General features: G+C 40.1%; 2 protein-coding genes across 2 annotated transcripts; one reads left to right on the forward strand and one right to left on the reverse strand.

Annotated features, from left to right (window-relative positions):
• Positions 1-2,024: 2,024 nt before the first annotated feature.
• Positions 2,025-13,490, forward strand: tcp1 (t-complex 1). Its single transcript, XM_067372185.1, has 12 exons — positions 2,025-2,183; positions 2,863-2,948; positions 5,598-5,726; positions 5,930-6,027; positions 6,111-6,221; positions 7,052-7,233; positions 7,314-7,440; positions 9,573-9,748; positions 9,836-9,959; positions 10,269-10,461; positions 12,622-12,785; positions 13,072-13,490. The coding sequence occupies exons 1-12, from the start codon at positions 2,102-2,104 to the stop codon at positions 13,283-13,285; spliced, it is 1,686 nt and encodes a 561-aa protein (XP_067228286.1). The 5' UTR covers positions 2,025-2,101; the 3' UTR covers positions 13,286-13,490.
• Positions 13,491-13,667: 177 nt separating this feature from the next.
• On the reverse strand, positions 13,668-18,301 carry LOC137009730 (inactive serine protease 35). Its single transcript, XM_067372187.1, has 2 exons — positions 18,251-18,301; positions 13,668-15,672 (listed from the first exon to the last, which is right to left on the reverse strand). The coding sequence occupies exon 2, from the start codon at positions 15,658-15,660 to the stop codon at positions 14,389-14,391; it is 1,272 nt and encodes a 423-aa protein (XP_067228288.1). The 5' UTR covers positions 15,661-15,672; positions 18,251-18,301; the 3' UTR covers positions 13,668-14,388.
• Between the last annotated feature and the right edge of the window lie 5,696 nt (positions 18,302-23,997).

Genomic DNA, 23,997 nt, shown 5'->3' on the forward strand with positions numbered 1-23,997 from the left:
ATTTTGAGAGAGATAGAAAGAGAAAGAACAACACAGAAGAGTATCAGAAAGCAAGCAGTTAAAAAAAATACAAGCACCGTTAGATGTCTTTCTAGATAACACTTATGCTCACACTCAAGATTAATTTATATTTAAATAGCACTTAGGTTTAAAGTAGGCATAAAAGAAACGTTGCTATGGTATGGTAAATACTTTGCATGACTGAAAGCATATTTAGGATTGTGAGCAAAAGCTAGCCTATGTAACCAGCCATAAGGGGAAAACAAAACTTTTCTGACAAATTTGAAAATGTGAAGGGCTGCCCTAGTGAAAAAAACAAACAAACAAACAAAGAAAAAACGAACCTATACTAAAATCTATTTAAAATACATTTATTTCATACTGAGTATACTTTAAATCCATTAACATATTTATTGACATATCACTTAAAACTTTTGTAAAATTACAATTAAACTTTATTTGAAGTACTTTATTGCAAAATGCACATTTCTTAATATTATGCCTAAAAGTGTTTAATATCACTATTAATAAGGATTGTATGAAGGATTGTATGATCTTTGAATAATATCTTCAAATGCAAGATATTTAAAGTGTCCCTTACAAAAAGAATGTAACGAAAATGAAAGTAATGTCCAAGTATATTTTAAGTATACCTTATGTAATAAGTAATATCAATCTACTAGTAGTAAACTTGTAAGGGTACTAGTTCAGTACTGATTGATCGGGACTAAATTGGTCCACTTTTTAGTATCTAAAGTATATGTTTAAGTGCACTTCAAGTGTAACAGTAGTAAACTTTAAGTGCACAACTAGTTCCTCTGAAATATAAAGATTTTGCAACATTATAAATGTATATACTGTCACTTCTGATCAATTTAATGCATCCTTGCTGAATAAAAGTATTAATTTCTTTAATAATTTCTTTAGTACAATCAAATATACTTAAGTATATCTTTAGCTGGACCTCAGCACTACTTCCACACAATTAAAGTGCATTAAATACAAAATTAGATTTTCCAATTTAGCATATACCAAAAGTATACAAATTGCAGGGTTTTATTATTTAGCACATAAATATGTAAATTTATTTGTAGTATACTTAGCATAAAATAAATGTATTTCAAATACATTTTAGTATATTTTTGTCATGCACAGTTTACTTATTCATTCTAAACAATGTAATCTGCATAGCAATTTATAGTATACAGTTACTGCCATTTCCCAGTTCATTCACCAGTCTGATTCACAAACAAATAAGCCTTTTGATGTGTTAAATCTGCTGAATCAATCTGAGGAACTGTCCCAAATATCCACACTTACGCTTTTAGCACTTGACCACTTGTCTACTTACATGACGTTTTTCCTTGATGATCTCTGCGGATTCACTGATGAGATGAACAAGAACAACTGAACACTGAAGAAGTGTCTAGTAAAATTAAAAGGAATAATAGTAGTTAATAGTCTCTTGCTGGCCTGTTTAGCTGAGCCATTCATGGAACAAACAAAACAAACCCTGAAAATTGATAAAAGAACACATATTATACAGACACTTGATATTTATCTTAGATGATAAGTCAATTGCATTTGATTGATTTTACTTTAAATAAAACATTTGCGATATGTTTGTAAAAGGTGTTTTTATGCATATTTGGCCAGAGCTTTTGTTGTATTTACACTGTTCTGACCAGCAGGCGTCACCAGCGAGTGGCGTTTCGAACGCTTCGAAACAGTGAATCATTTTGATTCAAAGCTTCGTTTCTCGTAAAAGCACTGCCGCTGCTCCTCCAGTCCACTAGATGTCGCTCAATCTTAGTAAATGCTTTGACGAAACCCATCGAATGAATTACCGGATTCAATCAGGGAATTGTAGTTTTTATATCTCTAACGGTCTTTTGATTAATCTTTGTTGTTTTATAGTTCTTTACAGACATTAAAAATATATATAGTCTTGAAGAAGGTTAAGTGGCTCATGTATGTGTTTAGTGTGAACTGAAAGAAAGCTGCTCATCAGGACTGATCTGGAACTTTCCACACGCGCCCCTCCCGCGCTCACCCTAACGTTACCCATAACCCACCGCGAAACGACTCCTTTCTTTCCAACATGTCGAACATGTCCATGACAGAGGGTCCGTTAACCGTGCTCGGCCAGAGGACGAGCGGCGAGTCCGTTAGGACTCAGAACGGTGAGTCTTGTCATATTTACCCTCAATAAAACAAAGCGCGCGATAAACGGCCCACTGTGGCGACGATTAAACGGAAGCGCTGTGGCGGCCGGTGTCTCAAGCAGCACGTGCGGCTCAGAGGAATCAGTGTATTTAATACTCAATCTGTAACAAAAGACGAGCTAAGCCTTCAGTTTATAGGTGATTTCTGTGTTCTGATCGCTGTCGGCGCAGTGAATATGCTTCTTGAGGCGTGAGCCGGTAACGTTAACTTACATGATCCATCACTCTGTGGCTGTGCAGGAGAAGCAGCTCGTGTGTGTTACTCTATCAGACGACTGAATCATGTGAAATATGAAGTATGAGTGATGCCATGATGGGTAAAAGTGCTTGCCTGCACCACACGATACAGTAATGTGGAAGAAAGATATGAAACATGCATATATGGACATACATGTGACTGAAGGCTTCTTCTTTTGTGTGATGCTGCATCATCCACGCCCCGTTTATACTGCCATATAAGCCCACACTGCATAAACAAACACTTATGTGACTGAGTTACGCTTCTCTAACCGTTTGTGTTTTAATTAAGCATTAAATGATAGTCACTGTTTCGGATTGCATGCTATACTGAATAAACATGTTGAGCAGAAAAGTTCAATATTCATCATGTGCTGATATGGTTTGTGTTTATTTTCAGTCATGGCCGCTGCGTCCATCGCTAACATCGTCAAGAGCTCTCTCGGTCCTGTCGGGCTGGACAAGATGCTGGTGGACGACATTGGAGTAAGTTTACACACGTTTCTCTGTCTGTCAGAGTGATCTTCACCTCTTTCCTGACGAGCCCATTGCGTTTTAGATCAGGAAGACACTTCCGGTTTGAAGAAGTAACAATAGTAGCTTGTAGTGTTTCAACGGCGGAAAGACATCACAGTAAAATGGTTTGTAAACAATGTCATGTAGCATTAACCCCAGAAAAGTCATTCAGTGTTCACAACTTGTTAGTTTGCTAGAGAAATGAACTCTTTTGCTTAAAGGGTTAGTTCACCCAAAAATGAAAATAATGTGATTTATTACTCACCCTCATGCCGTCCCACACCCGTAAGACCTTCGTTAATCTTCGGAATGCAAATTAAGATATTTTAGATTAAATCCGATGGCTCTGTGTGGCCTGAATAGCCAGCAATGACATTTCCTCTCTCAAGATCCATTAATGTACTAAAAACATATTTAAATCAGTTCATGTGAGTAAAGTGGTTCAATATTAATATTATAAAGCGACAAGAATATTTTTGGTGTGCCAAAAAACAAAATAACAACTTATATAGTGATGGCCTATTTCAAAACACTGCCTCATGAAGCTTTGGAGCGTTATGAATCTTCTGTGTCGAATCATGATTCGGATCACGTGTCAAACCGCTGAAATCATGTGACTTTGGCGCTCCGAACCACTGATTTGACACAAAAGATTCATTATGCTCTGAAGCTTCCTGTAGCAGTGTTCTGAAAATCGGCCATCACTTTATAAGTCGTTATTTTGTTTGGATTGGAAACATTAGGAATAGTGATGCACCGAAATGGTTTATTATTAAATTATTATTTTTACAGACATGGAAATGAAAGTTTTCATTTAGCTGAAGATATAAAATATATTTAATAGAATATATAAATGTTTATTTAATAAACAATTAATTTTTTTTAGTAATCAACACTTAACTTGTTGTATATAAATATTTTAATTGCAAATAAGGCAGGTTTTAAATCAACATTTTAACTATTTATTTGTGGTTGAAATATAAACATTTAAAAGTATTAATGAAGATAACAGGTTAAGTGACAATATAATGAATGTGTAATATATCGCACATATTTATAAAAACGCTCAAGTTATTTTTCTATTAATCGAGTTTATGGTCATTGAATGGCTGTTTCTCAATTCCAAGAACGCAGAGAACGGACTTGCGTTCTCGTGGAGTCCGGTCTTGCCAGGCGACCTTGAAAGAACGATCTCGGAAGGACGCGAGGACAGAGAACGCATCATTTGAGAATTGAGATGTGCTGCGATCTTGTTGCTCAACTGACCAATTGACCGTCCCAGCATATTATAAGTGGCTAATGCACAGTAAATACAACATAACATCACAAACAAATGTCATAACCTGTTCAAAAAAATATTTCATAATTATAGACATTGTTTTCATATAATTATCTTTTTATTTCACCGCGTGTATTTATGAAAATGAGAAGCCTTTGGCTGTTATGCTTTGTCAATGTTAAGATTATTTTTTATGTCAATAAAAATACTGCAGGCTTTCTTCAGGTTATCATTTTATTAAAATTAAGCAAAGCAAATGGTTTACTTTCACGAGGCGTCACGTATTTGCGAGCTTGTAGCTGGAATCTCACGAGAACTTCAAAGCTTACAGGCTTCCGTACGACGACCGCCGCAGCGTCTTCTGGGATTTTTAATGGTTCGATTCCCTCAAGTTTGCATTCGATGCATCCTCGATATCAAGAACACATCCGGGTACTTTCATGCGTCCTCATTTACATGAGACAGAACATTCCTTCTGATGTTCATGTGTATTTGCTGTTGTAACTAGTAGAGCTGCACAAAACGGATCGGCTCTGAATCAGTAAGAGGTGAGACTGATCGACCGATCACCGATCATGAGGGAAATCGGCCGATTCCGATCCCTGGCCGATCGATCATCGGTCGATCAGTCTCACCTCTTACTGATTCAGAGCCGATCCGTTTTGTTACCAGCGGCACAGGCAATAACGTCAGCTGCGCATTCTCGCTCTCTTCTGTCACGGTGAAGTGACACGCACCCGTGCTGGCGCCTCCTCTTCTTTTTACCTGAATAGAAACCTAGTTAACCTGAAAAACGTCGTTTCATAGCTCTTTATTCTATTGCATTTATTTGAGCTGTTTATATTTTATTACTGACTTTTACTTGGGTTTTTTAATGAGAACTTTGCATTGAAGAAAAGTAGATTTTTGTTTTTATATGCTGTCAATTATAATTCTTAAAAAAAAGAAAATCGGAATCGTCAAAAATTGGTATCGGCGGATCACACTATTGAAAAATCGGAATCGGCCAAGAAAATTGCAATCGGTGCATCTCTAGTAAAGAGAAAGAGATGAACAGTTCACGAGGCACTACAGTGATCTGTTGCATCACATTAAAGAACACCAAAACCACATTTATTGTTTAAATTAAGTTATAAATTGGACATCATTTGGAAGCTCAGACTTTTTGAATCAGATGTAAAGCACAAAGCTTATTGTGATTGTTGGATGGGAGGCGTGCTTTTCAACTGAAAATAGCACAGACTAAAAGATCTTGTTCATCACATGAAGTTCTATTGTTGTCAGTCCAGATCTAGCGTGTAGCCGGTTCCTTTGCTAATGCTGGTGGATGTGTGTTTCAGGACGTGACCATCACCAATGATGGGGCCACCATCCTGAAGCTGCTGGAGGTGGAGCACCCTGCGGCCAAGGTTCTCTGTGAACTGGCAGAGCTGCAGGATCAGGAGGTTGGAGATGGCACAACATCAGTGGTGAGATGTTTCTTACTTCAAATGAGTGTCTATTATATATAAACTCTTCCTTCTGGGCTGTGTCAGTGTGTGTAGCTGTGCTAACAGGACACAGAAGCTGTCTGTCTCCAGCACATGTCTGACCGTACATTAGACAGCGTTGACTGGATCTCAGAAAAGGATTGTGTTGTAGAAACCACTCATCTGTGTGTTTTTGTGTGTAGGTGATCATTGCCGCTGAGCTGCTGAAGAGTGCAGATGAGCTGGTCAAGCAGAAGATTCACCCCACCTCCATCATCAGTGGATACAGACTGGCCTGCAAGTAAGAGTCACTTCCTGTGCCTTATTGTTGAAGCATGATTCAGCAGGACTTTTGCATTAATCTATGTTTGCTGTGGTTTGTAGGGAGGCAGTCAGATACATCAATGAGAATCTGACCATCAGCACAGATGACTTGGGCAGAGAGTGTCTCATCAATGCTGCCAAGACCTCCATGTCCTCTAAGATCATCGGAGTGTATCCTCTGTGTTGTGCTGTTGGCTGTCCGCTGTTAATAAGGAATAACTGCATTTATTTGCAGTTATATGTATATGTGATCTTTCACGCTTGAATGGACAAAAACACAAAATGATGCCAAACTGCCCGTTTTGTCGAGGATCCTCGTAAGCAGAGTCTTAAATGAACATAAAGAGCTGTGACATAATTGGATGTGTTTCAGATCTTATAGCAGACTAATAAACCTGCTGCTGTCTGCCATTAATGTTAAAAAACAAAAGAAGAAAATTTGAATAACTTTTGTAGCTTTAATAAAATATCATCTATATTTTAATCTAACTTATACAGTGAAGACTGTGAAGTGCCTGGTAACCGCTTTGATTCTGGATACTTCCTACCTGGTAGATCAAATACACTGTCTTTATGTTTCTACTTTAATTTGGAGATTAAATTTGAAATTATAACAATATAAAAAAATAATAACTTTAATGTTAGGTGTGATCTTGATTACACGCATGTTGGCATACAAAGTTAATGATATTAATATTTAATAATTGTATAAGATACAGTAAATACTGCAATATTGTGAAATATTACAATTTAAAATGTTTTCTATTTAAATATATTTTAAAATGTTATTTACTCCTGTGATGTAATGTTTACATACACACAGGTTTATATTCATAAATACTTGTGTGTTATATTTATTTATTGGATTGCCATCATGGTGGAGTCCAAAAAAATTATTTTATGTTACAAAGTCCACTCCATGGTATCTAAAAAGCATAATACTGTGATACTTTTATTGACATTTGTAAGTCTTTGAGTAGCTTTCCTTGACGCTGTGTTAGTGATGCTGATTTTTTTGCTAATATGGTGGTTGACGCTGCCCTGGCTGTGAAGTTTGTTGATGGTAAAGGTGTGGCTCGCTATCCAATCAACTCTGTTAATGTGCTGAAGGCTCACGGACGCAGCCAGAAAGAGAGTTTCCTCGTCAACGGATATGCTCTGAACTGCACTGTGGGATCACAAGGTCTGTTTGTGCACTGCTTGTTTTTTTTTGCATTAGTATATGCTAGTGTGACTGTGATAAAACATCTTGTATTTGTTTAGGAATGGTAAAGCGCGTGCCCAATGCCAAGATCGCCTGTCTGGACTTCAGCCTGCAAAAAACCAAGATGAAGATGGGCGTTCAGGTGGTCATCAATGATCCAGAGAAACTTGACCAAATCAGACAGAGGTGAGGTCACATTATGTTCCCTTCCTTGAAAATTACACACATCTGTATTGTTTGGAGTTATACATGCGTGTCACAGTCACATGCGTGTCTTTTATTTTGTTCCGCCAAACGTTTGGGGTCTATAATATAGGGCTGTAACGATATGCGATATGAAACCGAAATCGCGATACGCAGGTCCACGAACCTGTATCGCGATGTGAGAAGGCAGAATCGCGACACACCCCTTCCAACTCCCAGAGTTATCCTTCCTGTCCAGATCCAATGCTACCACATTTTTAAATTACTATAAGTATTAGGGGTGTAACGATTTATCGTAGATGGTGTGTCTCAATCAGCTCTCTAGTTCAGTAAGTGTTTCGGGCACACATTGAATCTTGCAAGCAGGTTTAAACGTTTCTCATGTCAGTCTCTTGCATGATCACGTGAGAAAAGTCGTGGCTTTCTTTCACCGCAGTGCGAAAAAAAAGCAAAAGACACTTGCGATGCTTTGCTTTAAGAAGTTCTGTGGGGCCGTTCACATATTGCGTCTTTTCCACGTGCAAGTCAGTTATTATTTTCAAATGTAGCCGCGCGGCAGGCGCGCTCATAATGGGATCAACGCGGTCGCGACGCGCATGCAATTCTCAACTTCTCAGAATGCCGCAAGCGCACCGCAGGTCGTGTGACAAGAATCAACCGATCAGCTATGGCCTTTCCGTAACAACACATCAAAAGCTCAGCCGAACAGCTGATCATAGCTGTACAGGGTGGTTTTTATAATATCTCCATAAATATATCTCGTAGTAAAACTAATGCAAGGGCTAGAAATCATTTATCCTTTGCAGAAACATCCTGATCCTCTTGGAGAGCTGAGGTCATGGTTGCATAGCAACGACCGACGCTACGGGAGCGCAAGTGCTTTGGAAAGGAGAAGCAGTGCGGCCGCGCCTTCCACGCGTTTTTAGACGCGATATGTGAACGGCCCCTATTCATAATTCTAAGTTCATGTTAAATTTAACATTTTTTTTCAGTGACAGACAGCCCTATTCAACTCTTAATTTGAATACAGAAGGTTTTTATTAAAATTGTATATTTATTTATTTTATTGAAATGTGATCTTGTATGTACAACAAGGAAAATTATTGAAATTTATTAATGTTTTTTAATAAATCTTGTTTGAATTTCAGTTTCATTTTGTTCAAAATATCGTGATACGTATCGTATCGTGAACTCCGTATCGAGATGCGTACCGTATCGTGACCTGAGCGTATCGTTACACCCCTACTATAATATTATTCAACAATGATGATAATCATGAATGTCTCTTGAGCAGCAAATCATCATATTAGAATGATTTCTGAAGGATCATATGACACTGAAGACTGGAGTAATGATGCTGAAAATTCAGCTTTACTGTCATAGAAATAACAGAAAGCTCTTATTTTTAAATTGTACTGATATTTCACAATATTATAATTATTTACTATATTTTTAAATAAATGCAGCCTTAGTGAATGGTCATTTACGTTAAATGATTTTTGTAATAAAATATTAATATTCTGTGTGTGTGTGTGTGTGTGTGTATATAGATGAATAATATAACATGGGTGAGCATAAAAGACTACTTTAAAAAAAAATCATACTGACTAAACTTTTGCACGGTAGTTTATCAATTAATTAGTTAATATCAGTGTTTATATTGCTTATTCCTTTTTCTAATTGCTTGAAAATCCACTTTTTTAAACTTTTTTTTGTGATCTATATGGGAGTTTTTGTGAAATTGATGTTTCCATTGGCCGTATTTTCAATTTGCGCAATTTGAAGGCTAATGGAAACAGCTACTGATAACTGGAAATGTAATCTGATCAGGTGAGCTTCACTTTGAAACACTGTGCAACAAGCTATATCACAGCATATTGATAAGGGCACAAAGCCACATACACTTTCGATTTTTAGTTCTTTTGACAGATACTTTGCCAAAGCAATATCGCAAAATACAACATAAACCTTTTGTTATTTTCAGAAACTGGCGGTCACCAGTCTGGTAACTGATAGGGAAACGCTGCTGTCATAAATTTTGCTCTCAAGCTATCACTGTATGATTGATATTAGCACCATTTTAATTCTTTGCCTCTCCTGCATCGGTCTCTCAGGGAATCAGACATCACAAAGGAGCGCATTCAGAAGATCCTGGCATCGGGGGCAAACGTGATTCTGACCACCGGAGGCGTTGATGACATGTGTCTGAAGTACTTTGTAGATGCTGGAGCCATGGCTGTGAGGAGAGTGCTCAAGAGGGACCTCAAACGCATCGCCAAAGCCACTGGCGGTCAGCTGACTACACTTGCTTTTGTCTACCCTTAAGATTAGATTCAGTCTTTAATTTTGATGAACAATGTTTTCACTCTTCTTACAGCCACTGTTTGCTCATCTCTGTCTAACCTGGAGGGAGAGGAGACATTTGAGGCAGCCATGTTGGGTCAGGCAGAGGAGGTGGTGCAGGAGAGAGTGTGTGACGATGAGCTCATCCTGGTCAAAAAGTGAGATCATGTTTCTTTTCTCTCATCAGAACCTGAAGGACAGAGCTTCATGTACCTCTCATTCGACATGAATGCAAATGTTTCCATATAAACATGGTAATGCTAGAACTGAAATGTTGTTTGTGTGTGCTTGACCTTAATTTCCTTATGTAATTTGTGTTGGATCATAAGCACAGCACATTTGATGACAGTGTGACTTGTATTCGGCACATTTTGCACTTAATTTCATTGCACGGAACCTTGTAGAAGTGTTTTGCATTGCAAACAACTTTGTTTTATTAACTTCTCATTTCCCTCTTTGTATTTCAGCACAAAGGCACGTACGTGTGCGTCTCTCATCTTGCGTGGGGCAAATGATTTCATGTGTGATGAGATGGAGCGCTCGCTGCATGATGCCCTGTGTGTGGTCAAGAGAGTGCTGGAGTCCAAATCTGTTGTACCAGGAGGTGGCGCTGTGGAGGCGGCACTGTCCATCTATCTGGAGAACTACGCCACAAGCATGGTGAGGAGCCAGTCTGACAGCTGCTGGGAACTTGTTTTTGTATTTTTATGTGATGTACATCAAGTCATCATGACATGTTATGTTATAATAAACTGACATGGGTAAATTATAGCTGATATATAAATGCAAGCAACAAAAGACAGTCAAGCTTTTATTGTCTGAATGAAGTTGAGAGCAGTTTCTATGGTTTACTGTGTGTGATTGCATGTATGAACACATTCCCATATGTTGGATGGCTTGTGCAGTGGGAGGCTGAGAGGGAAAGGGACAGAAACCGCTCTGCTGACAGCTGCGTTCATCCTGCTCAGAACAAACATGCCTAATTCATCATTGACACTTATTAACCCTCACTAGGCCTGTGTGTGATCTGTTACAGACTGTTTTCTCCATTGAGAAATAGATTTGTAGTGACTTATCAGTAAACCTTTCTAGACAGACTACTGTAAGCTCTGAGGTTAAATTAATCTATAGGTCAGTGAAATAAATTTTTCACATTTTGGTTGCTGAACTCTCAAAGAACAGTTAAAGGCCCAATTTGTAAGATTTTTGGATTAAAAATTAATATCCAAAAACCACTAGAACAGGGTTATATATTTTGTTGACTTGTGTACTTACATTATCCTAAATGTTTCCAAGAATGTTTAAATCCAGAGAAATAAGCAATTTTAACCAGAATGTAGTGCTGGGCGGTATGACAAATTTATATCTCGTTATTTTTCATAATTATATCGGTTTAACGGTATATAACAGGTTTTTTTTTTTTTCTATGCATGACCAGGCGTTACCCACATTTTCTACCGAAAAACACAGACCTGCAACACACTCATTACAGACACATGAATATTAAAATATGACCATGGAGATTGGCACCTTAAGCATTTTAAAAATCTAACCCTATATAACAACAAACTGCCAAAATGCAGAAGAACATTTAAACTAAGGATATTTTCAGTACATTTAAGAGCACTACAGTCTCTGAACAAATGACACACGTAAGTTTAACACAGAAAGAATATAGCGGTTAAATTTTTGCCCATTCTTCTTTGAATTGTCAGTCTATTTATTAACTTACATCGCCTTCTGTGTATCAGAATAACCCATCGTGACATCGCGGTCGTGATCAGACGTACAGTTCAGTGTCCTTTGCATAACATTACATTTCATTTGAAGAAGACATGATGAAATATGTGCGCTGGTTCATGTTTAGAGCACTAGAGTATATGAAATGGGTCCATAAAAAACTTAAACACGCTCACTCCAGTCTATGTAATGTGATCCACATGGAGAACGTTGTTAATCTCATCACAGCGCTCTCGCGCGCGCCGCGTGTTGGTTGAATCCGAAATCGCCCCCTATAACCTCATAGGGCATTATTTGAGGCGACAGCCATTTGTAGTGGTGTCCGAAACCAAAGTGGACGTTGAGTGCACTCATTCAATCTCACATTGCACCACAATAACGAGTGTACAGCCGATGTACACACAATGGATTGACTCACTCATTTTCATTCACTCTTTCAAGTGAACAATATAAGTGGATAAAGTAGGGAATAGTGAATGAGGCTTTAGGGGGTGATTTCGGACTTACCATAGGCTGTGATGCAATCTCAGCTGTGCTCTCACTACAGTGCAACAGTGAAGCGGGACCCCCTCAAATAGTGACGGGCTGCGCCGCATTCCGAACATTGGTTAAGCGACAGACACATACCGGTATTGTTGTATCATTAAAATTCATATCATAACAAAAATAAATACCGGTATTCGATATGAACCGGTATACCGCCCAGCACTACCAGAATACGAAGCGTGACCTTGCGTCGCCTATCAATGCCATCATACCCGCATTACCCTCGATTTGTAGAAATCTCATAGTAGCCACCTAGCGAACACACAGAGTAGCATTATAACAACTTTCAACACACTCAAATGTATCTTATATGATAAACGAGTGTTTCGCGTGTGTGCAAGCCGTGTGTCGCGCTCATCACTCGTGTTAAAACAGGAATTGTAGCAGAGTCTATTTAAGTTATTCAATATTCTGAAAATGTTCTGGGGGAAATCAGGTGGTCACTGCTGCACTGTGTTGGTAATACACAGTAATTGTGCTTTTTGATAATTTGTGTGTGAACTTGTGATATAACTATTGTGTGCGTGTGTGTAGGGTTCCCGTGAGCAGCTGGCTATTGCTGAATTTGCTCGCTCTCTGCTCATCATTCCCAAGACTCTGGCAGTCAACGCTGCACAAGACTCCACTGACCTGGTGGCCAAACTCAGAGCCTTCCACAACGAGGCTCAAGTCAACCCTGAACGCAAGAACCTCAAATGGTTAGTGTTGCTCTCTTGTCATTACACCGGGAACCTGATCAGGTCTTAGAAATACGACTGCACTGTCAAACAGCAGACAAACGTACAATCAGGAATAAAGATTGTGGTGTTTAGAAGCAAGGTTTTGGTTTACTTGCCTGAAATGTCTTTTAAATATCTTTGTAGATTGATAGGATTTATTCAGACTGTAATCTGGAAATTATATGGCCAATTATGGATTCAACTGAGAGCCAATGCAGTTTAAAAATAGATGGATTACTCTGTTTAACCGTGTGTCTGCACTTAGGATCGGGTTGGACCTGGTAAATGGAAAGCCGAGAGACAACAAGCAGGCGGGAGTGTATGAACCCACCATGGTCAAAACCAAGAGTCTGAAGTTCGCCACAGAGGCAGCCATCACCATCCTTCGAATCGACGACCTCATCAAGCTCTTCCCTGACCAGAAAGAGGGCGGGCCCTCCTACCAGGACGCCGTCCAATCAGGCTCTCTGGAGGATTAAATCCAGCTGCATCAAATCATCAGTTAGCTGGTTCTGGTGTCACTCCGCTCAGCTTTGTATTTATATTTGGATCCAACAGATGAGCTGTTAGTGTAGAATGTGCACTTTGTTTGGGTCACTTATTGTTTGCTGTTAACATGGCTATTGGTCACATGTAATGTAACAAATATTCCTTTTTCTGCCATTTCAAAAAACAATAAACCAGAATGGTGTAAAAAAGGAAAATTGTTTCTGACATTTTGTTGTGAAAGATGTTAAAACAATGTATTAAAACAGCAGAAGCTGACTTTACAGTACATTTATGAATTAGTGCTTTTGTAATATTTTAACTGAATGGACTTTATTAGACAAAGGCAATTATTAAATAAATACAGTAAGACCAAAACAATCACCCCAGTTATGAATTACCTCCACATCCTTTCAAGCTCTGAGTGTCTGAGCTGCTTCTTTCCATGCAGCAAAACTGGATGGTGATTTATACAGCAATTTACATTTTTTTTTATTTTTTTTTTGTAATTTAGTTGTTTTTTTTTCTCCATAAAACAGCCTCAGATGCTGACATGGCATTACATAAAATCATACTGAACTTTACATCATTTTATTCTCCAACTTATAAGCTCTTATTCACAAATCTGCACTTCTCAGAGGTATTATGAATCACCAGCCACTTTTCTTCCATGGAAAACAGGCTGCTCTTCATGTAACTGTTGACATATTCGGGTGAACTCTTCAAGAACTTAAACAAAAATCATACTGAACGTCAAGTTGTTTTGCTTTTCAGTAGTTAACTGCTTGGCCTCAGCTGGTGAAATTGGCTTTTTAACATAAACATGGCCTGAACATGACATTACAAAGCCTGCAGTCTCAAATAAAAACAAATAAATATACAGCATTCAAAATTCATCTTGTGAAAAAGGCATTTCCTGTACAGATGCTCCATTTGTGCTCGCAACTTCTCGCTATGGACTTTCCATTTAGTCATATGACAAGTTTGCATCTAGACCATCCCAGCAGTCTTGAAGACTTACTGACAAGTTGGATGTAATGAATGTAGTTACTTCCACTTACAAAAAAAAGTAACTTCAACCTTTAATCAAGCTTTCTCAGGCCAATGCACACTGACTAGCATCTCCATGGATCCAGTGGCATATCTGGGCATACTTGCTGGGTGTTATTCTGACTGCCACATTATAGTCCTTTTGTATCCCATCGACATCCACCCACTGGTGTCCAGAGAACACACCAATTACCTTCCTCTTCCACTTCCCTTTTCCTGCCTGATCTCGTAGCCTCACGTACACACCGGCTCCACTTGATCCCTTCTGTGCGTCACAGTACTGGTACATTAGGTCATTAGATTCCTCCAAGACTGAACAGAAGCGATAGACCACCTTTCCTAACTGGTCATTATCAAAACCAGAGAAGTGGATTCTTCCAGCTGGTATGTCCTTGACTACAGGAACAACACCTAACTCCATGAACTTCATCTTATGAAGTCGTTTGAGCTCCAGAAGGGCGTAATCGTAGTCGGCTGAGACCTCCTCGCCTGCTCTCCTCATCCAACCGGTTGGTACTTGAGTTCGTTTGACACGTGTCCACCGGAAAGCTGGTTGTCTGTTCTGGTCTGAATCTGTCTCTCGCCTAAAACGGTTCTTCCTTTTCCTCCTGTGTTCTCTAACTTGTACTTCAGTGGCAACATCTCTTTCATTTCCTGCTTCACTTTCTCTTCTCTTTTCTCCTCTCCTGCCTCCTCGTTGGCGCCCTCCCTTGCGTTTGGAGCGAAGCTTCATGATACCCACTCGGAGCCTCTTGGTCCCTTTCAAATAGTCTTGGCCATTGTGGACACAGTGGGCGGAAGTCAGTACATGTCTTGGAGAAACCAAGATGCCTGAGCAACCCGTAGAGAGCTTCACTGATGCAGAAAATGGGTAATTAGTGGTGAAGTGTTTGTCTGTGATCACAAACCGCCCGTCCATGCCGTATACCTGCCGTTTTCTGCGTTTAAGGTGTCCCGTCTTGCAGACAACGGAAGAGGACGTGTTTCTTAATTCAGTGACCCCTTCCAGTTTTATTTTGGTGAAGATGCGTGTTCCATTCTCGTAGATCGTTTCATAAGACAGTAGTCGTTCCAGCTCAGCAGGCCTCGGTTCTGGCAGCTTTCGCTGGCACTCGATCCCACACATCACTCCTGGCTCACTCGAGTCGCCAGCAGTGAATTCTGGGCTTTGAAGCCTCACTGTGCTTTCGTCCAGGATCACTGGGACTTTCATCGGTGTCAAGTGGCATTCCTCTTCATTGTTTGGGATAGAAGCACCAGTAGAGACCAAAGATACAGCCACAGCCAGTGTAATCAGACTGAACCACAAAGATGCCATTTTTTTCTCTTCCTGAAGGTAAAGGAGACAAACGTTCAGGAGTGAAGCTAAAAAAATCATCAACTTAACGATCAACATCAAGGTGCCAATCCAAGTCATTGAACAAACTAGACTTTAGTACTGTATTGACGTCTACTCTGACAAAGGGGGGTTTAACACTTACTCACTTCATGCGTCTCGATCGATCAGATTTCTGATTGAGTTTGCACGATCCATTTACACTTATACTCCTGATATTTGTACACAAATTCAACTTTGGTTTCACTTTGGGGAGGGATAATGCAGGGCTACAAAATTTTGGTGCAAATGAAAATTAAAAACAGCAGGAGGTTACTTCGACAATTGCAGTAAACAGTTAACAGATGTCTGTTTTGCTGAAGAGAGACACTCCCATTGACTCTCTCATCACAGGAATTGATCATATTCACTGAATGTTCTTAAAGGATTAATTCACTTCAGAATTAAAATTTCATCCAAGATGGAATGCTATTTCATGTATTCTGACTTATTTACACTGTTAAAAAGTTGGATTCTCATGCTAAACATGGCCAAAGTTTCAAAACATGAGTTGGATGTATGACGGAGTATTTCTGTTCCAAAAGTTCTTTTCCAAATCGTCAGAGGTTTCAGATTTTTTTTTTCACAGTATTGGCCTGAGTGACGTCGACGGGGGCGGAATTCCTTGTATGGGCACTTCTCCCGGATTCGATACACTGATTCATAATGCTTCCTGAAGCAGTGTTTTGAAATCGGCCATCACTATATAAGTCGTTATTTTGTTTTTTTGGCACACCAAAAATATTCTCGTCGCTTTATAATATTAATATTGAACCACTGTACTCACATGAACTGATTTAAATATGTTTTTAGTACATTAATGGATCTTGAGAGAGGAAATGGCTTTATAAAACTACAAATTACAAATGAAAAAAAATTATATATATATATATATATATATATATATAAACAATATCAGGTTTGTTTTGCTTGGTTATAGGGCTGCACAATTTGGCCGAAAATTTCATGCTAATATATCAATTTGAATAAAATTTAATTATTATCATATATTATCATATTGCTAAATAAAAATATTAAACCAAATAAGAATTATTACTATTGTAATAACTTTCATTATTAAAAATAAAAAATAGAGTATTTAATGATAATATAACTATAATAAATAGAAAATAATATTAATAATATTTTTATTTTACAGAAAACTTGTATGGAAAACTGCGGGGTTACCTGTTAAACACGTAAGTAGCCTATAAATAAATAGAAAGGTCTACGAATTTATTATAAAATATAATATTATTTTGATAAAAATCTGACTCATTTGTTTATTTTTGTAAGGAGGTATGCCTGATTGTTGATATAAACCAATTTTGTATAATCAGAATATTTTAATGACATGTCGAAAGTTATTGAACAACAAAAACAAAAGAAAGCTTCCATATAGTGATATTAAAAAAAAAACAGACAAAAAATGTATGCTGGACACAATTATTGGCACCCTTTACTAATATTTGGTTGAAGAATCTTTGGCAGCAACTCAACGTTTCTTGTATCCATACAGAAGCTTCCTCCGCCTGTCTGCTGGTGTTTATTTTCCATTGCTATGCATTCAAACTCTTAGCTCTTTTATGTTTACAGGAGTCATTTTTCTACTCTCTCCAAAGGTTTTCAATGGATTTAGGTCAGGACTTGTTTAAACTGGCCAGTTTAAAACTCTCCATCTTGTCCTTTTCAGCCATTCTTTGGTGCTGGTGCTTGTGTTTGGTTCGTCATCCTGCTGAAAGACCTCAAACTTAATGATTTGGCACTAGGTAACACATTTCACTTTAAAATGCTTTGGTAATCTGATTTAATCACTGATACATCCAATGCCTTCAGTGCCCCACAGTATGATGGGTAGGGTGTTCTTCTTTCTTACACAGCCTTCATTTTGTCACCTGTAAACAAACTAATGCACTGCATTTCCAAACAGCTCTACTTTACACTAAAATACATGAAAATAGGACACAACTTTATTATTGTACTGTACTGTACTAATTTGAAGGAATTTTCCGCATTTATTTTTTACAGGCGTTTTACCTGTATTTTGAATTTTATACTGCATGCGTTGTGTTTTAGAGTTAACGGAAATGTCCGTAAAATTGATGGATAATGTACTGTGTGATGAGCTGCTAGTAGGCTACTTTTTTACAGATGTATTTCTTATTACTTATTTTTTATATTTGCCTGCAGTGGGGGAGTTTAAATGTTTTAAATTGTACAGTGTCTACTAAGCCATCATTGATAAGAAAAGAGAATCGTATTATTGCTGAATTAAACATGAATAACGCGGAGTAGACAGTTCTGTAGAGAGATGAGGATCGTGTTATTGCTGAATTTAAAAAGTAGTCTTAGTGAGAAAGGGTAAAGAAAACCGCTGATACTTCGGCATAATGTACAACGCAGCGAGTATAAACACTATTGTGAAAAGATATGGATTTAACTGTCTCCGCCTAATTGGCACGTTTTGCGCTGCATGTTTCTAATTTAGATGCAACAATTGAGAAAAAAAAAAAGCTTTAAAATACGCACTCACCCTCAAACTTTATGCTGAGAGACATAAACTGCGAAGCTGTGGACTCTTCTGTAACTGATCGGATGAATGTGTTGAGGAGCAGCGCGCGCTCTGCTGTGTTGCACGAGACTGTTGAGAGAGAGAGAGAGAGAGAGAGAGAGAGAGGGGCGGGAACGAGCGAATAACTATACACTAGTTATTTGTGGAAAGCACACCACCCAAGCCGTTTAAACGAGGCTACGGGCAGTTATTTTAATTATACATGAGTTAAAGCAAGTTGATATCTCTTACAAATGTTTTACCAGTAATATCATAATATAAATAATAAAAATTGAGTTGGAATCTTCTTCAGACGGTCTAGGACGATTTCTATTTTGTTTAATTAACTGTAAAGTGCAATATTAGGAATATTGTCACATCAAGCAACAACTGATTTTGATTTATTTTTTTATTTTTTTGACTGACCCTTTTCACAGACTGTGATTATGCTTTTTAACGGTCTTCAGCATCGTAAATGATCGTAAATGACCTAAAAATTATTAACAAAATAAATCTGTAAACACTATACTTTGTATTATTTTACCTTTGCATCAAAATACAAAAAAAAAAAAAAAAAAAACGATTTAAAGGGATAGTTCACCCACAAATGAAAATTTGATGTTTATCTGCTTACCCCCAGGGCATCCAAGATGTAGGTGACTTTGTTTCTTCAGTAGAACTCAAATGATGATTTTTAACTCCAACCGTTGCCGTCTGTCAGCCGTATAATGCGTGTCAATGGGAACTCCATAAGAATGAAAAAAAAACACGCAGACAAATCCAAATTAAACCCTGTTCGGTTTCTTGCACAAACTAATTGTTTCGTGTCTTAGGACATCAATGTGTCGTCACGAGCCGCAGGGTTTCATTTGGATTTGTCTGTGCATGTTTTTTTGACTCTTATAGATGGAGTTCCTATTGCCACGCATTATACGGCTGACAGACGGCAATGGTTGGAGTTAAAATCATTATTTGTGTTTTACTGAATAAACAAAGTCACCTACATCTTGGATGCCCTGGGGGTAAGCAGATAAACATCAAATTTTTATTTTTGGGTGAACTATCTCTTTAACGCTGCTGCAAGTGTGTTTTTTACTGCGTTGTTTATGGGAGGGAGTGACTGTAAAATTGTATCAATTAATTGACATGTTTTTCTTTTCTGACTGTTATCTATCTCTATTTTGTCCACTTTTTAAAAGTTGCATGGCAGGACGTTTTTAATGTGGCCTTAGGCTATGTGTGTGTGTGTGTGTAGTCCCTGCTGGTACCGACTTCACATATTCAGTCATGGTGACCTAAGCTCAGCTATCTTTGCTCTCTGTCCACCGTTTTTCATCTCACCGTCATTTGTCTGCAGCCATAAAGATGTCGTCAAACTAATGTGTCCAGTTGTTGTCCTGACCACTAAACTCAGCCTTGTGAGAGCCAGGCCTGACCACTACCTGTTTTCATGTGGACTGTAGAGGTATGCATCTGTCAGGCACTTCTGACCACTTTTACTGCTTGGTTATCCGAGCTATTGCTATCTCATCTTTGTAACCATTTATTTTCAGGTTAACTAGGATTTGTGCACTGCAGCTTTGATTGATGGTAACTCACAACCATACAACCCACTTACAAACATACTTTTCTCCTTATACACAAATCCGCCGCGAACTCTATGGGCACCGCCATCTTGCCTGCCGCCATTACTGCGTGCCTGCGAAGTGTGATGGTGTGACACTTGCCGGTGCCCTTTAATGACATTTCAATGAAATGCGCATCCTGCTCATTAAAGAAAACGTCTGGTGAAAGGGAACATGGGTAGATGTCAGGCAGTGGCCAAAACTTACCGATAAAGGTAATTTATTGACAACATAATGTAATAATTGTTACAGATCCCTTGTTCTCCTAGACTCCATTTCCCAAGATCCTCCTGTTCTCCACACCTGCACTCACTTCCCTCGTCATCTCCCTATCATCACGGATCACCTGCACCTGGACTCTATTGTTAGCACTCCCTTTATATGACACTCACTCCCTTCACTCCTTGTCCGTTCTGAATGTTGTTTACTGTGTATGTTGGCGTTCCTTACCTTTGTTACATTAAAAGCAGTATATTATTGTGGAAATCCGCATCTGCCTCATCTCTCTACCAGTACACGTAACAGAAGAACGGACCTAAACTCCGGATTTCCACATTCAAGGAATATGGAGACACTCCCCGGCTCCCTGGCTACCGCTCCTCCAACGCCTCTCACTCTCCTTTCTGCTGGCGATCGCCTCATCGGGCTTCTTCAGGTTGGTCGTTCACTGGAGAGGTATGTGGAGGAGTTCGTTGAGCTGGCTTATCTGACTGACTGGCCCGATGCTAATTTAATCGCCCTGTTTTTGGACGGTCTGGATGACAACACTCTCCGTCTCCATGAACCTGATTATCGTCTCTCCTTAAGTGAAACTATCAATTTTATTTTGTTTTTGAATAATTCCAAATTCTATGTGGATGAGTGTTGGTCTCCAGTCCGTCCAGAAACACGGTCGGCTGGGCCAGTTAGTCAGCCTCCGTATTCCTCCGCTTACCCCTCCAGTGAACGTCCTTCCTGCCCCACGCTGGGCCCACACTCTCCTGCTGGGTCCGGAAAGCGGAGGAGGAGGAAAAGACCTGCCGCTGAGCCCTTTCCAGCCTTCACTGAGCCCGCTCCAGTGTCTCCAGAGCCCGCTCCAGTGTCTCCAGAGCCCGCTCCAGTGTCTCCAGAGCCCGCTCCAGTGTCTCCAGAGCCCGCTCCAGTGTCTCCAGAGCCCGCTCCAGTGTCTCCAGAGCCAGCTCCAGTCCCCACAGAGCCAGCTCCAGTGCCTGTGGGGATTTTAATTGTGTTTGAGGGGATGAAATGGCCCTCAACCCCAGTCTCCGCCGCCGAGCAAAGTTCTCCAGTCTCCTCCGCCGAGCAAGTTCTCCAGTCTCCGCCGCCGAGCAAAGTTCTCCAGTCTCCGCCGCCGAGCAAAGTTCTCCAGTCTCCGCCGCCGAGCAAAGTTCTCCAGTCTCCGCCGCCGAGCAAAGTTCTCCAGTCTCCGCCGCCGAGCAAAGTTCTCCAGTCTCCGCCGCCGAGCAAAGTTCTCCAGTCTCCGCCGCCGAGCAAAGTTCTCCAGTCTCCGCCGCCGAGCAAAGTTCTCCAGTCTCCGCCGCCGAGCAAAGTTCTCCAGTCTCCGCCGCCGAGCAAAGTTCTCCAGACTCCGCCGCCGAGCAAAGTTCTCCAGTCTCCGCCGCCGAGCAAAGTTCTCCAGTCTCCGCCGCCGAGCAAAGTTCTCCAGTCTCCGCCGCCTACGAGCCCTCAGCTCCAGCCGCCGCCGCCGAGCCAGCCGCTCCAGCCGCCGCCGCCGAGCCAGCCGCTCCAGCCGCCGCCGCCGAGCCAGCCGCTCCAGCCGCCGCTGACGCCGAACCAACTGCTCCTATGAACTGTGTTTTTGAACCCTCCAGCCCAAAGACTGTTTCCCCTCCCTGCCTCCCTCTCCCACCTCCTCTCATTTGTCTCCACTCGTCACATCCACTCAGCCCCTTCGCCCAGATCTCCACCTCGGACCTCTGGGCGATTACCTACACCCTGGCTCCAACCTCCCTCGTCTCCACCATGGCCCATCAGTCCACTAGTCTCACCAGTCTCCATCCTGCCCCCGTTCACACCTTGTTCCTTCGTCAGCCTGCCCTCACTTCTGGACTGCACTCCTCCGTCTCTGCTCCGTCCCTCCGTCCCTCAGTTCCAGTTGGCCTCCTCACTCTCCCCGGTGTTCACTTTGTTGTATGTCGTCTGCCTTCTACTGCGGCTTTCTGGAGCCCCGGCTGCGCTTCGATCGGCGGAGCCGTGGATTCCGCCATCTCCCGCCGGTCCTTCAGCGCCGCCTGGGCTCGACGGCTTCAAGGTTTCGGCTCCTGACCCTCCATGGCTGCCTTCGGCACCTGACCCTCCATGGCTGCCTTCGGCCCCTGACCCTCCATGGCTGCCCACGGCTCCTGACCCGCCATGGCTGCCCACGGCTCCTGACCCGCCATGGTTTTTGAGCCTGCCCTGGAGACCTCCACTCCAGTCTACTCCTCCCCCTGCTCCGGTTTGAGGTCTCCAGGGCGCCCGCCCCCCTCCCGGTTGTTACATTCACGGCGCGAGGACGCGCCTACCGGGAGGGGGAGGTACTGTTAAAGATCCCTTGTTCTCCTAGACTCCATTTCCAAAGATCCTCCTGTTCTCCACACCTGCACTCACTTCCCTCGTCATCTCCCTATCATCACGGATCACCTGCACCTGGACTCTATTGTTAGCACTCCCTTTATATGACACTCACTCCCTTCACTCCTTGTCCGTTCTGAATGTTGTTTACTGTGTATGTTGGCGTTCCTTACCTTTGTTACATTAAAAGCAGTATATTATTGTGGAAATCCGCATCTGCCTCATCTCTCTACCAGTACACGTAACAATAATATAAAAATGTAATGTAATTAAGAAGTGTATTAATTGATGACAACAATAAAACTGAACGCTGTAACTACTAGCTGTGTTGCTAATATGTTCAAAAGCTTCACAAGTTTCAAATAATTATCAGGCCATCCTTAAAAATATTCTTGTTTGCCATAACCCGACCGACCCTGTCAATTTAGGACCGACCCAATTAATTATTTCCCCCCCTTTTAGTCCGACTGACTTGCCGACTGTAATTGCGTTAAGACCCACGGATATTTTTTTTTACTCTTCAAACAGCTAATACAAATGCAATAAAATGTGAGACACACGCAATTGACGCTTTTCACACGCTCTCACGCCACATATCCATTTTCTCACGCACAAAAAATCGCGAAGAAGACAGAGAGACCGACAGACTAGACAGAGCAGGTTACTTATGATAGAAAAAAATCTCAGCTCTCAGATTCTGTCAATTTTATTACGAAATTCAAACAATAAATACCGTTTTGGTGCTTGTAAATGTGACATGCTAGAAATACAGATTAAAAAATATTACAACATCGGACAACGTATAATGTTATTTTCTTGTAAACATGTTTTTCAAAATGGATTTATGCATTCACACTTACCTTCGTCTGAGGTAAATCTCTCAGAAATGACCGAACGCTGTCAGCTAGCAGCCCCTCACACAGAACCTGTTTTGGCTGATATGTGTACTGTATTACATCTTTATTATATTTTTACCTATATCATTAAATAAAGTTATTATAATATAATAAAAAATGCATTATATTTAAATTGTTATTTTTAAATATTACTGCAAGCTGATAGGGCTCTCTGTATGTTTACAGCATTAAGTTAGGTGTGTTGTTTTTTTCTTGAGAAAAATTAATGCCTACCTTGTGTAGCCTACCTAATATTTATCCAAATGAGTCAATATTAAATCAAATCACAATAATAATCAAATAATAATTGAATAAAAATAATAAAAAAGTGTAGCTTACCAGAAATTGTAGCCTACCATGTAAACATTGTAACATGTCACTAAACCTAATAAAATTCAGCTTAGTTACTAAAATGTTTTGACAATCACAATACACTTATTTTGATGCAATAATAAAAATATTTACATTTTTTACGACCTACCGACCATTTTTTTGGCTGTTACGGCAAACCAAAATATTTTTAAGGATGGCCTTAGCCACGACCAGTTGTAGCAATAAAATACATGTTCTTACAGGTATTCAAGATTATTTTATTAATCATCTGGCATGCAATGAGCATCTCGGTTATGTGTTTCAT

This window comes from Chanodichthys erythropterus, chromosome 20 (genome assembly GCF_024489055.1).
Source record: "Chanodichthys erythropterus isolate Z2021 chromosome 20, ASM2448905v1, whole genome shotgun sequence".
NCBI classification, from domain to species: Eukaryota; Metazoa; Chordata; class Actinopteri; order Cypriniformes; family Xenocyprididae; genus Chanodichthys; species Chanodichthys erythropterus.